The 16,717-nt window shown below is 33.4% G+C and overlaps 2 protein-coding genes across 2 annotated transcripts; one reads left to right on the forward strand and one right to left on the reverse strand.

The window, feature by feature from the left end:
- The first annotated feature begins 3,226 nt into the window (after positions 1-3,226).
- On the forward strand, positions 3,227-3,957 carry LOC133692934 (copper transporter 1-like). Its single transcript, XM_062114117.1, has one exon. The coding sequence runs from the start codon at positions 3,239-3,241 to the stop codon at positions 3,716-3,718; it is 480 nt and encodes a 159-aa protein (XP_061970101.1). The 5' UTR covers positions 3,227-3,238; the 3' UTR covers positions 3,719-3,957.
- A 10,304-nt stretch (positions 3,958-14,261) lies between these two features.
- On the reverse strand, positions 14,262-16,605 carry LOC133696062 (UDP-glucose iridoid glucosyltransferase-like). Its single transcript, XM_062118095.1, has 2 exons — positions 15,867-16,605; positions 14,262-15,273 (listed from the first exon to the last, which is right to left on the reverse strand). Exons 1-2 carry the CDS (start codon positions 16,345-16,347, stop codon positions 14,399-14,401), a joined length of 1,356 nt encoding a protein of 451 aa, XP_061974079.1. The 5' UTR covers positions 16,348-16,605; the 3' UTR covers positions 14,262-14,398.
- Positions 16,606-16,717: the final 112 nt, after the last annotated feature.

Consider the following 16,717-nt stretch of genomic DNA (forward strand, 5'->3'; position numbering starts at 1 on the left):
TCCTTTGACAATTAAGATGACATCACATCCTTAAATTTCTACAGCACATTAGCAATTTCATTCAATACCTCATCATAACAGTTTATTTTCTCGTCTACTATAACCACAAGTAACACTTCCCCACCTTTTTGTAATGCCCTTTCAATAGCAATGGCGAAGATCAGCATTTTTCCACCCTTAATGGCATTCATCGTTGTGACATTATAACATGAGACAAAAAATAGGCAGACCTCACTTGAAATCATAACTCCGTTAAGATACGACATTAAAGTTATCTTGGCTTTTCTTAAAAAATCAAGACCAAGAATGATATTGTAATCATATAAATTCACAACCAACATATCTTGCTTACCTTTCCATCGATCTAACATAATTAACACATCATAGGACATACATATACATATAATCTTTTGTGCTTTAGAAATCATTGCCTTCATGGAGGTGTGGATGCTGTTAAATCTCAAACCAAGATATTTCACCAATTGATCAACCATGAAAGTATGGGTTGTATCCAATTGTAACATGACATTAATTGGCTACTCATTTTCACTAATTTGTACATACATCAGAACTTATGTCCCTGACTTCCCTTTTCGCAACACATCAATCCTCACCAAGTCTTGACCAACAAGACTGGTTTCAATAGCTGTATTTATTGATTCAGTTATTAGGCAGTTTAACACATATATATGATTGATATGTGTAACTACCCTCTTATCCTTATCGTTATCTCCAACTCGAATATAATTTAGCTTCTCCCTCTTTGGACATTCCTTAACAAAGTGAGGACCATTATAAATAAAGCAAGTAAAGTTTGATTTAGTACCTTTACCTTATGCACCCATTAACTTAGCCATGCTCTTATCTACAATAGCTTTCGATGCACCTTCATATAACATTTTCTTCTTTTTTTACTCATTATCCTTTTTCTTAGACTTAAAGGAGGCTAACACATAGATCTCTCTAGTATTTGATTTAAACTCAACCAAGCTATTTGCAACAATGATAACAGAGGACAACTCTTTTACCTTCTATCATCTTAGTTTTGCTTATGCCTAAGGTTGGAGTCCAGATATAAAGTTGAATAACACGTCCTTCTTGAACATATTCTCAATGTCAAGAATTAAAAAAATAAAAGATTTAACATACTAATGAACTAGCCTATAACATTTTATCCTTTATAATTCCTCTTGTTCAATCCAGGATATGTTGTTTAAAAGAAACTACTTTTTTAGCTCTTGTTTTAAACGATACCACGTCTTAATCTTGGGACATTTAACTAAGTCTTTTTTGGTCCTCTTCCTCCACTAAAGTTTGGCATCACCTATGAGATACATTATGGTAATATCCATTTGTTCATCCATATCGATCTTCGCAACATTAAAGTATTGCTCCATGTCCCACAAGAAATTTTCAAGTTTTTTGGAACTTCTTGCCCCACTGAAAAACTTTGGTTTAGGGATTGTAAGTTTAGCTGTACCTGTCTAAATAGAATTGTTTGTTATTACCCATTCAGAATGGAAATGGTTTTTCGATAGTTGTAACCGTTCACTTGATTCTGTCATAAGAGAGATGTACAAAATTTTAGCATTTTCATCACTTTCTGTAGCTTTTTCCAATTAATCAATGATAGAGCGTTCTTCACCCTTTTCCATTTGCCCTATCAAAGTCTCAAGATGCATCAACCATTCTCGAATAGCTTATATGACTTTAGGTTGCATGAATTAGAACCAACTTGGCTCTGATACAATTTATTACAAAGTTAAATTTTTCACCCCAAAAGTTAGCCCTATATGGTAGTCTAGTCCCAACTAAACTAAGTCTTGCATCCCTCTTTCATTCATGTTAGCCTAAGACTACGTGTTGTGCTCACCCAAAAAGGTTCCCACAATTGGCTTATTGTAAGCAAAGAGTTAACATAAGTAAATAAATTGAAAAGAAAAATCTCCTAACCTTTAGTATGAAGCTCAATTCTCAATTGCTCATGTCAGGTCCAATGTTGAACGAAAAAATTTGTAAAAATTTTAATTAAAAAAATAACAAAAAATGAGTCAATTCAACCTACGTTAACTCATTAAACACTATTTCTAGGTCATGAGACCGGGATAACCTGATAAAAAGTAAACTAAAATAAATCATGAAATTTAATTTCCAATCAAACACAAAATTAAATGACGAAATTAAGAAAAAAAAGTTAATTAAAAAAACTGAGTCAATTAGGTTAATCATCCAAACTCGCGACCCGAGTTAAAAGATGAAGATAGCCTAATAAAAAGCAAATCTAATGTTGAAAATGAGACTGAAATAATCTCTTAGAAAGAGAATAAAAAATGACATGATTTAACGAATGTTAAATATATCAAAATTCACGACCATGATCATGAGACCAAGATATCCTCATAAAAAATAAATCAAAACAAATTATAAAACTCAATTCTTATAGTGTTTTGTGATGAGGGGTAAAGTAAAACCCTCTTCTCTTTTAGTTAATAGTTAATTTGCAGTATTTCCAAGTTCAACAAAGTAATGTTTTAAACTGACTAGTTGCATGACTCAGATCACGGGTTTGATGAGATGGCCTGAATCAATTAAAATAATTTTATTTTAAAAATAAAATTTTGACCATCGGTTTGTTCGGATGTTAATTTATTGGGTTGTCCAAATTAACTTGACGAGATCAACATGCAAGGTCTAATAACACTACTAGAAGGAAGAGATCTGAGGGAAGAAATCTTGTTCCTGATTATACCGTTGTAGCATCAAATCGCACAATCACAGATACGATATACTAGCTAGTATTTAAAAGATGTAGTACAATTAATTACTACTCCCAGTATGTGTACTACTACTAAAAATACGACTACCCTAGATTTCATAAATGGAATATTAATTTTTAGTCCCTTCTTGTTCAGCACTATTATCACTTGATCCTTTCGTGCTTTACAACCTACAGTTTAGCCTCCTTCACTTTCTCAAAATATTTTATTTTTCTCTCTCTAAACCTCTATCATGTTGATTTTTCTCTAATAATTTAAATTGTCAACGGATTTATGAAGAGCTAAAACAGGTTTTATGTTAAAAAGGAGGGTTAAGTGATAATTATGTTAAAAATACAGGGACTAACTGAAAAGAATAATCTACTCTTTCATTAAATAACCTCAGCCTTCTCATTGTAAATGGAAGTAAACTCACATCATCCCTGAACAGGAAGGAAGCAATTTTTATTTTTTTAGAGAGCATGGATCATGGTCATGATATGCCAGGCACGGGGGGCATGGCTGCACCGCCCCCCATGAACAACACAGGAATGATGCACCACCATAAGATGATGATGATGCACATGACATTCTTTTGGGGCAAGAGTGCTGAAATTCTCTTCTCGAGCTGGCCTGGAAGCTTTGAGAAGAGACCATACATGTATTTTGTGGCTTTGCTATTTGTGTTTGTGCTTTCGATTCTTGTTGAGTGGCTATCCCATTGTCGATTGATCAAGCCTGGCTCCGGCCCTGTGGTGGCTGGTCTAGTTCAGACTCTGTTGCACGCTTTGCGGGTTGGTGTAGCCTATATGGTGATGTTGGCTGTCATGTCTTTCAATGGTGGCATGTTCTTGGTTGCCGTGGCTGGACAAACTCTAGGGTTCTTCTTTTTTGGCAGTAGGGTTTTTAAGAAAACACATCCTCCAACAGAAACCTCTGATCTTCCTCCAATGAGTTGTTGAACTATAGTAATTAGGTATCTGGTTCTTTGATTTGGCTTTGCAGTTCTCTCTAGTTATGGTAATGGTGGTGTGTTTTTCTTTTTCTTTTTTTTTTCTTTTTTTTAAATTTTAAGAATAATTGTTGTTAGAAGAATCTGGGGTGTCGATTATTATTTGTGAAAAAAAATATCCATTTTTTTATGACGTCGCTGTTATTATTCCCAGTTGATGAATTTTTAGGCCAATTAATTACGGAAAAAGCCAAGGTAAGAAAGCAGAAATTTGTGTTTATTTTTTATCAGGTATAGATTTATTGAGTGGCTGTGAATATAACTTTAATTGATTTTCTCCTTTTGACCTATTAAATTAATGGTCCACCCATATGTATACTGTAAAATTAAATTTAATTATACTATCCGGAATAATTTAGAAATAAATTGAATTGAAAATCATTACTATTTTGATTTTAAATTATTTTTTTATTATAAAAAAATTTTTATTTGATACAAGAACCCTTATATTCAGAACTTTTTAATTAACTACTCTATTTGTAACATTTTTATTATTTTTCTGTTAATTTTCCACTCTACTTCTAGTATTCTAGCGTGATCTTGGGAAAAAAAATTTAAAAGTATTAATAATAGACTTTGTGCAGGAGCATACAATACAAGTATAAATCTCAGGGAACAAACTTCAAATTTAAAATCATCCATTCATCACATAAAAAAGAAAAATCAAGTGAATAACTAACATAATTTTGATAATATTAATAACTCAAAAGGATACAATAATTTTTAAATTCTAAAAAAAAGACATAATATTCTTGATATCCATTAAAATTTCAAGTTAAAATTCCCGAAGTTCTTTCTTGAGTTTTTATTGCTCTCTTTATTATATATATATATATATATATAAAAAAAGAATAGTGTGGATCTTTGTTTTTAAAAGAAATTAATTTAGATTTGAGTTGAGATATGGTGATGAGTAGTATTGATGTATAAAAAAGAAAAAGATTTTTATCCCATATTGAAAAGAAACATTTTCTCCTACGTGTTTATAAGTGTGAGATTTTGTTGTGTAGTAAATTGAGCAAAAACTATGATGGATGCACTTGAAACTTAATATGTCAGTAAGATTATTTTTTTATTTATTTTTTTTAATTTTAATAATTAATTTTTATATTTGTGACTATTGGGATAAAATTAAGTAGTAGTTATTCAATTTTATTCAAAATATAACTGTTTAATTAACAGTCATATAGTTTCATCAGCAATCATAATATTTCATTATAATATTTAAAGTCCATATAAACCTGTTACTATATAGAGAAAAAAGACATACAAAAAATGTATTTTATTTTCTTTGTCGTTTCTTTTTATTCTTTTAGAGGTTTAAAAGGTTTAGTTGTATCCTGAATGTTTTGTCTCTGCGTGGAACAAATAAATACATTAAGGATAGTGTTTTCATGCCTCTAAGTCAACTATTTATTTGTTTCTATACTCAAACAGTTTAAAAGTAATTTTAAGGTGTTTAATTGATGAAGACAAATCTGAATTCAAGTGCCAGGGTTGATAAGGATGTCAAAATTCAACTAGATCATTTTGATGGTATGAATTACACAAGGTGGATAAACAAGATGGTGTTCCCTTTTATTTCATTAAAGATTTACTATATTTTTTATCCAAATCTATCTGCACTACCTGAACCACAAGAAGATGAATCTGTTGTTGTTAAGACTGAAACATGAGGAAGATGAAGTGCTTTGTTGATAGTATATTCTGAATACTCCGACTAGTCGACCTTATGACATATTCTCAAAATCAAAGTTGACAAAAGAAATTCGGCCAGCCTTAGAGACACATTATAAGCAGGAAAAACCAGGTTTTAATTGTTTTCTTGCTTTAATTTTATGTTAGTATAAGATTACTGACAACAAGTCAATCATGGATCAAGTCCATAAAACTGAAATCTTGATATCAAGACTCAATGATCTAGATATCAAAGTTCCCGATTCACTTTAAGTAGGGGTTATTTTATTAAAACTTCCTCCATCTTGGAATGAATATAGAAAAAAGATTTTCTATTCGATAGACAAATATACCTTTGAATAGCTTCAAACACACTTGCAAATTGAGGTTTAGTCTCGTATGCGTGAACTATAAGCAATAAATTCTAAAGTAAATTTGATTGCTAAAACTAGTTTGAATATAAGTAAAAACAATCTAAAAGTGAAAAAAAATCCAAAAAGAAACAAAATACTCATTAGAAGAATATGATTTAATTTTATTATAGAAATAAAGAGCACTATGTAAAATAGTGTATGTTCAAGAATTTCAACAAGAGAGATGGTGCTAACAAAATGAATATGGTTAAAAATGATGAAGTTAAAAAGTTGGTTGCCATGGTTTCAAACTTTCAAATTGGAATGATTATTGAATTAAATATAATAACTACTGTTGTGAAAACTTTAGATTGGTGGTTGGATTATGGGGCAACATTTCATGTCTATAACAATAAAGTATAACTCAAGACTTATGATGAATTGAAGAAACCCGAAAAGGTATTGATAAGCAACCATATTCGGCCAAAGTTTTGGGAAAAGAAACTATTGAGTTGTACTTTACTTTTGGACAAAAAATGTTTTCAGTCAATGTGTTTCTTGTTCCTGAAATTAGGAAAAATCTTGTTAATATTTTAAGCAAAAAAGGGTTCAAAAATATTTTAGTGTCTGATAAGGTTATTGTAACTAAGAGTGGGGTTTTTTTGGGAAAAAGGTTATTCATGTGATGACATGTTTAAGTTCAATATTTAATGAATCAATATTGTTTTTACTTATATGGTTGAATCTACCTTTTCTTTTTGGCCTGCTAGATTAAGTCATCTAAATTATAGATATTTAAAATATATGTGTAAGTATGATTATATTTCATTTCAGTATGATGATAATAATAAATGTAAAGTATGTATTCAAGCTAAGATGACTAAAAAGCTTTTTTTAAAAGTTGAAAAAAATTCTCAATTACTAGAGGTAGTGCAATCTAATATATCTGAAATAAATGGTATGTTAACAAAGGACGGGAAAATATATTTCATAAGTTTCATTGATGATTATTCTTGTTTTACCTATATTTACTTGTTAAGAACTAAAGATGAAACCTTTGAGAAATTCAAAGAATTCAAAAAAATGGGAAAATTAAAAGGAAATGAGAATTAAAGTTCTTAGAATAGATAAAGGTAATGAATACTTTTCTAGGGAGTTTTCTATATTTTGTGAGGAAAACAGAATAATTCATCAAATGAGCACCCTGTATACCATAACATAATAAATTTGTTGAAAGAAAAAATAGTATCTTAGTTGATATAATCAATGTCATGCTTTTGGATGCTAAGTTACCAAATAATTTGTGGGGTGAAGCTTTGCTTAGTGCATGTCACATTCATAATAGAGTACTATCTAGAAATTAAATGTTTCTCCTAATAAAGTATGAAAAGACAGAAAACTAAATCTGAATTATTTTAAAGTGTGAGGGTGTATAGCTTTTTATGAAATTTATGATCCTTAAAGAACAAAATTAGGACGTGTTTTTCTGGTCATGCATAAAATTCAAAAGTTTATAAGCTTTTGGATTTAAAAAATAATGTGATAGTTGGATCTATACATGTTGAATTTATCAAAAATAAATTCATAAATGATTCAAATATGCAAGAATCAAATCTAATAGTGATGACTCCTAGCTCAACTTTAAGTGAAAAATATAAAAAAACCAAAAGTAATAGGTTCAAGTGAACAAAAAAGGAGTCAAAAAGTTAGAAACAAAAAACATTTAGATAAATATTTCATTTCTATTTATTCAATTGTATTTTTAGTGGAAGGTGATAGAAAAATAGTATTGAAAATGACATTTATAATCTTAAATATGAAAGATAATCTAAAGACATTCCATGAAGTTATGTCTTTTAGGGATGTTGCTTTTTGGAAAGAAGCGGTAAATGATAAAATGGATTCAATATTGTCCGACAATAGTATGATTCTAGCCAGATTCTAAGCCAAAAGGATGTAAATGGGTGTTTAAAAAAAATACAATACTGATAGTTCTATACAAGCTTTCAAAGCAATATTAGTTGTTAAAAGTTTTACTCAAAAGAAGGGTGTTGATTATTTTAACACTTATTTTCCAGTGGTAAGAATTACATCTATTAGAGTTTTATTTGCTTTAACATCAATTTATAAATTGCATGTTTATCCAATGGACGTTAAAAATGACTTTTTTAAATGGAGATTTAAAAGAGGAAGTGTATATGAAGCAAACCGAGGGTTTTATACTTCCTAGAAATGAGAAAATAATCTGTAAATAAGTAAAGTCCAAGCTATGAAACAATGACAAGAGAAGTTTGATACATCAATTTTATTAAATGATTTTCATCATAATAGTATCGATAAGTTATTTATCTCTACGTAAATAACATGTTAATGTTTAACATCAATATAATTAGAATAGTTGAAACCAAAAGATATTTCAATTCTATTTTTAAAATGAAATATCTTAGTGAAGTAGATGCAATTTTAGGTATCAAAGTTAAGAAACATAATAATAGCTATGCACTTAATCAATCATATTACATTGAGAAAATGCTTAATAAGTTTAAGCATCTCAATATAAAAGGAGGCTAATACCCCATTTGACTTTAGTGTGAAGTTAAATGATAATTGTGATAAAACAACAGTACAATTAGAATATGTCAATGTCATTAAAAGTTTCATGTATGTTATACATTGTATAAGAACATATATAGCTTTTTCTATATGTAAGTTATCAAGATATACAAACAAGTCGAATACGGATCGTTGAAAAGCTATTGCAAGAGTCTTTTTTATCTCAATAGAACAACTAATTTGGACTTGTTTTAATCTGATTTTCTAGCAGTGTTGGAAGAATATTGTGATACAAGTTGGATAACTAGTTCGAGTGATAATAAATCCACATCATGATGGATTTTTTCACTTGGAAGAGATGCAATATCTTGGGTATATAAGAAACAAACTTGCATATCTTTTTTCTACTATAGAATCAAAATTTATTGATATGGTTGCTGCAACTAAAGAAGTAGAATGGATAAGAAATCTATTGTTGGATATTAAGTTATGGCTATAATCTATGTCAATTATTTTCTTATACTGTGATAATGAAGCAACTATATCTTGAGCTTACAATAATATTTACAATGGTAAATTAAGATATATAAGCATTCAACATTGATATGTTCAAGAGTTTATTACAAATAAAGTAATCATCATTGTCTATGTGAAGTACATGAATAATTTAATGGATCCGCTCACAAAAGGAAGACATGTATAATTTTACCTATATAAATATAGAAGTGATGCTGCTTTTGATAAGAGTTATGATTTTCTTTTATAAATATTCATGAAAATAAAATTTTAGCACATGGCCATAATAAGTGCTAAACAATTGTAAATCTCTTTAAGAGTTCGGATATTATTATGTGTGTAGTGTCTTTGATTTTACAATAAAAATTTTGATTTAATCTGCGAACACCAATAATTTTAATAGGATTCAAGTTCTAACACTAATTTGAGGTTTAAATTTCAAAATATCTTCTTGTAAGTATAATTCTATTAAGTGAAAAGATATTAATTACAAACTAGTGGAGGATTGTTGGTGTAGTTTGTAAGTAAATAAAAAAGAAAAAGGTTTTTATCCCACATTGAAATTAAACACTCCCTCCTAAACGTTTATAAGTGTGGGTTTTTATTATGTGATAAATTGAGTAAAAGCCATGATGAATATGACTCTCCTAATAGACTTTCTAATACTATTATATGAATATTTATAATATAAAAAAGATGGCACTTGGAACTTAATATGTCAATGAGATTAATTTTTTTTAGTTTTTTTTTCTTTTAATTTTTGTTATTAATTTTGATATTTGTGATTGTTGGGATAAAATTGAATAGCATCTATTCAGTTTAATTCAAAAGATTATTATTGATTAATCAATATTTTTTGTTTTTACCTAGATCCTTTTTATTAAAGAATAACCAAATATAAGGTAATAACATTGTAAACACCCAAAGGAAAATATATATATATATATATATATATATATATATATATATATATATATATATATTTAGAGAGAGAGGGATGATGATGGATGCAGTTTTCGCTGCTGATGCAGAAATCGGCAGCGACGCAGTTCCGCTGCCGATTCTGGATCGGCAGCGACACAGTTTTTGCTGCCGATGCAGAAATCGGCAGCGACACAGTTTTTGCTGCCGATGCAGAAATCGGCAGCGATGCAGTTTTTGCTGCCGATGCAGAAATCGGCAGCGATGCAGTTTTCGCTGCCGATTTCTCAATGAACAGTGACGCAGAGCTGGGAGGGAGGGGTAAAACTGGTTTTAGATAAACCAAACAAGGATAAGGACACACCTAAACCAACCCCCAAACAACCCATTTCATTGGATGGGTAGTATAAATACAAAGAGGGGAGAGAGAATGACCCATCTCCTTCCAAATCCAGCAGCTGCATGCCGTTCTTCCCTTCCCCTTTCACAACAGAAACGTAAATCAGACCAGTAGAGATTACTTTGTGAACTTGTGAGGGAGAGATGAGACCTTGAGAGAGGAGTGGGCAGCTGCATAGAGGAGAGGCAAAGGAGAGCCGGAAAAAAAAAAAAAGAAGAAGGAGAACCAGCAGCTGAATAGTGTCAAACCTTCCTCAAACTTAGTTAAATTCAGAAGGTATGGGTCATGAAACTCTCTTCCTCTCCCCCGTAAGATCAAAAAACGAAAATAAAGAAAAAGAAAAAAACCCTAAGAAAAGAATTGATCTAAGACCTAAGCCAGCTGTGAAGGAAGCTGAAATTAACCAAGAGAACAAGCAAACAAAAGTGAAATAAAGTCAATTTCAGAACATCTAACAAATCATGGTAGAGGGCCGACTTTAACTAGGGGGAATTAATGTGTTCTGCTGTGATGTTGTTGCTGGAATTAATGTGTTCTGCTGTGATGATTGTTGCTGGAATTAATGTGTTCTGCTGTGATGTTGTTGCTGGAATTAATGTGTTCTGCTGTGATGTTATTGCTGGAATTAATGTGTTCTGCTGTGATGATTGTTGCTGGAATTAATGTGATGTTGTTGCTGGAATTAATGTGTTCTGCTGTGATGTTTGTTGCTGGAATTAAGGTGTTCTACTGTGATGATTGTGCTGAAATTGATGCTCCCGATTATGGGTTGCGCAGCGAAATTCTGTTTCGCTGCCGCAACTGAACCTGCTGCAGCGAATTAATATTCGCTGCCTAGTTGTGTGTTGCGCAGCGAAATTCTGTTTCGCTGCCGCAACTGAACCTGCTGCAGCGAATTAATATTCGCTGCCGAGTTGTGTGTTGCGCAGCGAAATTCTGTTTCGCTGCCGCAGCTGAACCTCCTGCAGCGAAGTAATATTCGCTGCCGAGTTGTGTGTTGCGCAGCGAAATTCTGTTTCGCTGCCGCAGCTGAACCTCCTGCAGCGAAGTGATATTCGCTGCCGAGTTATGCGTTGTGCAGCGAAACTGTGGCGCCAACAGCGGTGCAGTTCTTGCTGCCGAACTGGCAGCCCGCAGCGAACCAGTTCTCGCTGCCGAATTGGGCAGCCCGCAGCGAACCGGTTCTCGCTGCCGATTCCTACAATAAGCCTCCTAGGCAGGAATGACTTAAATGCTAATAACAATTTCATGATATGATGGTGTAAAATAGGGAACACTTTAATGTGAACATGTGAACTATTGAAATAAGTGTGATGATGAATGTGATTCAAAAATAAAATAAATACAACTGTGCTGATTTGTGACCATTGATGTCTCAGGTGGTGCAGTCGGGATTGGACCATCATCAAGACAGGAACGACCCACAGGTGGAACAGGTAGGTGACTTGCACCTTTCTTTTTCATACGTTGATCCTTAGAACATTTTAACTTGAGTACTACCATATTGTTAGAACCGATATTAAATTGTCGAACGCTTAATTGTTGATAAAAGAGTGATTAGCTTCGGCTAATGGCATCCAAACGGATGGCCGGGACAAAGAGTGATTAGCTTCGGCTAATGGCATCCGAATGGATGGCCGGGACAAAAGAGTGATTAGCTTCGGCTAATGGCATCCAAACGGATGGCCGGGACAAAAGAGTGATTAGCTTTGGCTAATGGCATCCAAACGGATGACCGGGACAAAGAATGATTAGCTTTGGCTAATGGCGTCCGAATGGATGGCCGGGTTAAAAAGGGATGATTTCGCTGCCGATTGTGGATCGGCAGCGACGCAGTTCCGCTGCCGATTCTGGATCGGCAGCGACACAGTATTCGCTGCCGATACAGAAATCGGCAGCGACCTAGTTTCCGCTGCCGATACAGAAATCGGCAGCGACGCAGTTCCGCTGCCGATTCTGGATCGGCAGCGACACAGTATTCGCTGCCGATACAAAAATCGGCAGCGACCTAGTTTCCGCTGCCGATACAGAAATCGGCAGCGACGCAGTTCCGCTGCCGATTCTGATCGGCAGCGACACAGTATTCGCTGCCGATACAGAAATCGGCAGCGACCTAGTTTCCGCTGCCGATACAGAAATCGGCAGCGACGCAGTTTCCGCTGCCGATTTTGGATCGGCAGCGATGCAGTCTTCGCTGCCGATACAGAATTCGGCAGCGACCCAGTTTCGCTGCCGATTCCTTGATCGGCAGCGATGTAGTTTCGGCTGCCGATTTTAGGATTGGCAGTGACGCAGCTATTGCTATGGAATCCGGATGGATAGCCGGGACAAATAAACGACTAGTTTCGGCGAATGGCATTTGAAAACTTGTGTATCTATATGTACTACTAATTGTTACATCAAATACATGAAGAAATTATAAATGTTAATGCTTATTTAATTGCTAGGCCGTTAGTTACCAATATTATTATTATTATTAAGTATTTGTTTTCTCTTAAATGTTTTGTACTGCTGCAGGGACGTCACACCAACAAGATGTCTAGGATACCCGATACATGGGAACCTACTTTTGCAAAGAATTAAGTAGATGCATTCGAACTCACAATGTATTTTGTAGGGATCAATGTACTGAATGTATAACTTTTATTAGACCCTTTTTGTTTAAAATTTTGTGATGGCTATTAGTAGTATAAGAATGCAAACTCATGTCCATGTATATATATTTTTAATATGAATTTCAAATCATGCAACACTAATATTATGTGTTTGTGTAAGATTCGCTTTTGAATGAACTGTTGATTGTATGGGTTGTATTTTGATGATGTAAGGATTCAAGTTCTTTGATTACCGGCACCAGGTGTATTAAATATATATATAAAAAAAAAATTTACTATTGTTGGGCTTAGAAATCCGAGTCGTTACAAACATAGCACCCTCGAGCTCAGCTAAGCGCTAAAGCCTACACATGTATGGGTCTGGCAAGCTGCTACACCAACTATCTCCAGGCCTAGCCAATCGTTAAACTCATGCTCTTTCTTAACTTTGAAGAATCTTAGGCTCCATGATTTAGACCATGAGTCAGAGATATTTTTCTTTGTGACGAGTTAAAGATATTTATCCTGATGAGTCAGAAATATTTTGCTTACACTATAACCCATTCTCTTTGGAAAAAAGACAGGTCTCATAGGCTAAAAAAGGGGACAAGGATATCTATAAAAAAAACTTTCTTTTCTCCCTGAATCTTCATTCTCCACGATATATTTATTTTTAGAGTTTTTCTCTAAAATATGATTGTTTTTTCTCTAAAAAAAATACATACTTAAACTTTGAAGAGTCTTCAAATTCACCAAAAAAAATATTTTAGATATCAGGCATTAATCATCTTAATTAGAGAAAATAAATCATATTGTCAGAATCAAAAAATTAATTAATTATTCAAAACATATATCTTTCCTTCAAACAACTTGGATAGATTGAGATATCGTCAATTATCAATACTATGGAAGTGAAAATATTAGCAATAACATCACCAAAAAGATTTAGTATGATGCTATGTTTTCCCATGCTTGACATGTAAAAAAGGTAAAATAGATTTAATAATAGCCCGGAGAGATTTGGATATCTAGACCGGGTTGTAACTTAACATATGAAAAGATAACACCAGTATATATTTTAGTAGACCTAAAAAGATTTGTACATGTAGGCCAATTCTAAAAAGGCCCAATCCTTATATATTTAAGCTTTGAAGGTTAAACATATCATATTTTTTGCATTTTGTATAAGATGTGTTTGGGAGAGATTATGCTTTTGTATTTGAGTATTTTTTTTAAAAAAAATGTTTTGGGTTTGAAAAAATATTATATTAATGTTTTTTAGTATTTTCTAATAATTTTAATATACTAATATTAAAAAAAATCTATAAAAAAATTATTTTAATATTTTTAAACAAAAAAAACTACTTTAAAAAACCAATACTACAATCTATCTCAAACACTCTTGATTTCACCATCAGCTCGTCACATAGGTGTCCGGAATTTGAATGCTCTTTAGCTGAGAAGTACACCTTCAAGAAATTTGTAGGGAAAATCTGGAAAAGATCCCAAGCTGGATTTCTTTTAACTTGTTAACAAAAAGCGTAACAAAAGAAGAAGCACACATGGGCACGGATCAAGAATGCTAGTGTCTGATTTATATCAAACAATTTATGCAACTAAAATGACATGAACTCTAATAGCATTTTCAAGTTATTGTAGGAGGAACCACCTTCCTTTATACAAATCTCAACCTTTTCCTTTAAATTTTTAGCCTTATGCCTCATCTCCTCTCCTTCAGAATCCACCATCAGCCTTCTTATTGCCCTTTCTGTCTCCTTGCGCTCCAACTTGTTCTCCAGTTGCAAGCCTATTCCCCATACGTAACTAGCATATCTTGCATTCACTCTTTGGTCCCCAAAACATGGTTTGCATATCATTGGAACTCCTTCGGATATACTCTCCAGGGTTGAATTCCAGCCGCAGTGGCTCCAAAATCCTCCCACTGCAGCGTGCGCCAATACTTCCTTTTGGGGTGCCCATTTCACAATGCAACCTCTTTCTCCAACTATTTCTCTAAAACCCTCTGGCAACGATTCAATCCATTCTGATCCCGGAATTGAGCCAGGCCTGACGACCCACAAGAAGCGCTGCCAGCTGTTGGCGAGACCCCAAGCCATTTCTGCTACCTCTGTCTCATCTATGGAAGCTAAGCTTCCCAAGCTTATGTAAAGAACTGAATTACAAGGCTGCTTGTCAAGCCAAGTAATGCAGCTAGTGTCCTCATTTAGTAGACTACTAGAAGAGACTGGTGCAAATTTGTGCAAAGGGCCTATTGGAAAGATTGGAATGGGGCAATATCGTTGTTGCTGCTGTTCCAATGACGATTGTTCAAGGCAATCTATGGTATTCCATATAACAGCTGAAGACGTTCTTACACTGTACATCTGGGATATCAGGTCCAAGAAATTATCAGGGACTCCGAATATGGAAACTGGTAAATCCTTGAACCTAAGAGAATGAAGGTTAGGAACTCGATCCTGTGACATAGAATCTGAGTTCCAAATTCTGTTAGAATACTATAAATAAGAATAAATAACAAAGTCTAGATCAGGAACAAATCATTAATAACTAGATATTGGTTCTCAACATGATAGAGAGAAGTCTTTAATTACCTTGTATGATAATTTATTGGAAAGTTTCTTACGTTAGTGTTCTCTAACGCAAATCAAATAAAATCAACCGTTCACTATTAGAGATTGATTATCTATTAATCCTATTTCTGGAGTACACACAAAAACCTAAGAAGAGTTCAAATACAAATTAATTGAGCTCGAGCTGTTAAAACTTAAAATACCTGCTCATGAAAGTACTGTTGTAACCGGACAAGCAACAAATCTTAAAAATTCAGGATGTCTTTGGTAAGAGTATGGATTTGAATGAAATAAAATTGATAGATCTATCAATCATTTTTTACTAGTGTGTGAAAAAGGACAGTTTGAGACAAGGCAAATTTAACAAAAGCAGCTGTTCTATGACCATTGAGAGTTGAAATGACTCTACTGATGGTTTGTTTTCTGCTTAGTAAACAACAAATTAATGGGTTATATAGATTCTCTATATAAGCAAGGTATATTAGACATTTACCTTGCCAAGGGATGCAACCTTCTTCCTTGAGTTGGCGAATGGCAACACGAGACTGAGCAGTGGCAACGCTGGTGGTGCACAATATAATACTTGAAAGCTTCAGATGATTGGCAGCAGCTTCAGCAAAGTACATGAGCTCATCGTATATGATGCAGGTAACCTTATCATCTGGCTTCTGCTGCTGAGTCATCCTAGTCATGCATTCTTGAAAGGGAGTTTTGCAATTGCAATTAAGTGCTAATAAAATAGCTACTAAATTCCCAGAGCTAATTTCATCGGGGGATAAGCCATCTGGTATAGGTTGAAAGGTGAATTCATGGTGGCAGGATGGGTTAGGTGAGTTGAATTTGGTGTGAACAACGGTGATGGAGAAGCCCTGGGAGTGAAGTATGGCGCCAAGCTGAAGCATTGGATTTAAGTGGCCTTGGAATGGACACGGCACCAGGACCACACGGCCATGCCTCGGTGGTTGCTCCTCCATCAATCTCCCTCTTAACAATTTCGATGCAGCTTATTCATCAAAATGAAGAAGGAGGTCTGAGGCAGCTTGTCAGAGATCTGTTTCTTTAATTCTTCTTCGGATTATAAAATCATTAGACTGGATCTCAACTACTCGCATACGTTAAATATTTGATACTGGCATATTTAATTCTTCTTGGGATCATAAAATCTTTAGAATGGTTCTCAACCACTCACATACGCTAAATATTTGATATCGGCAGACAGAGAGACTTAATTTATTGTTGATTCTTAAAAGTTACTTGTGGACATAATAGTAAGTTTATAATTCTTAGACGTTTTGTTCGATCAATCTTCTCCCCTTCATTAACTCAGAATTATGATGTTTATCC

This window comes from Populus nigra, chromosome 1 (assembly GCF_951802175.1).
Source record: "Populus nigra chromosome 1, ddPopNigr1.1, whole genome shotgun sequence".
NCBI lineage: Eukaryota > Viridiplantae > Streptophyta > Magnoliopsida > Malpighiales > Salicaceae > Populus > Populus nigra.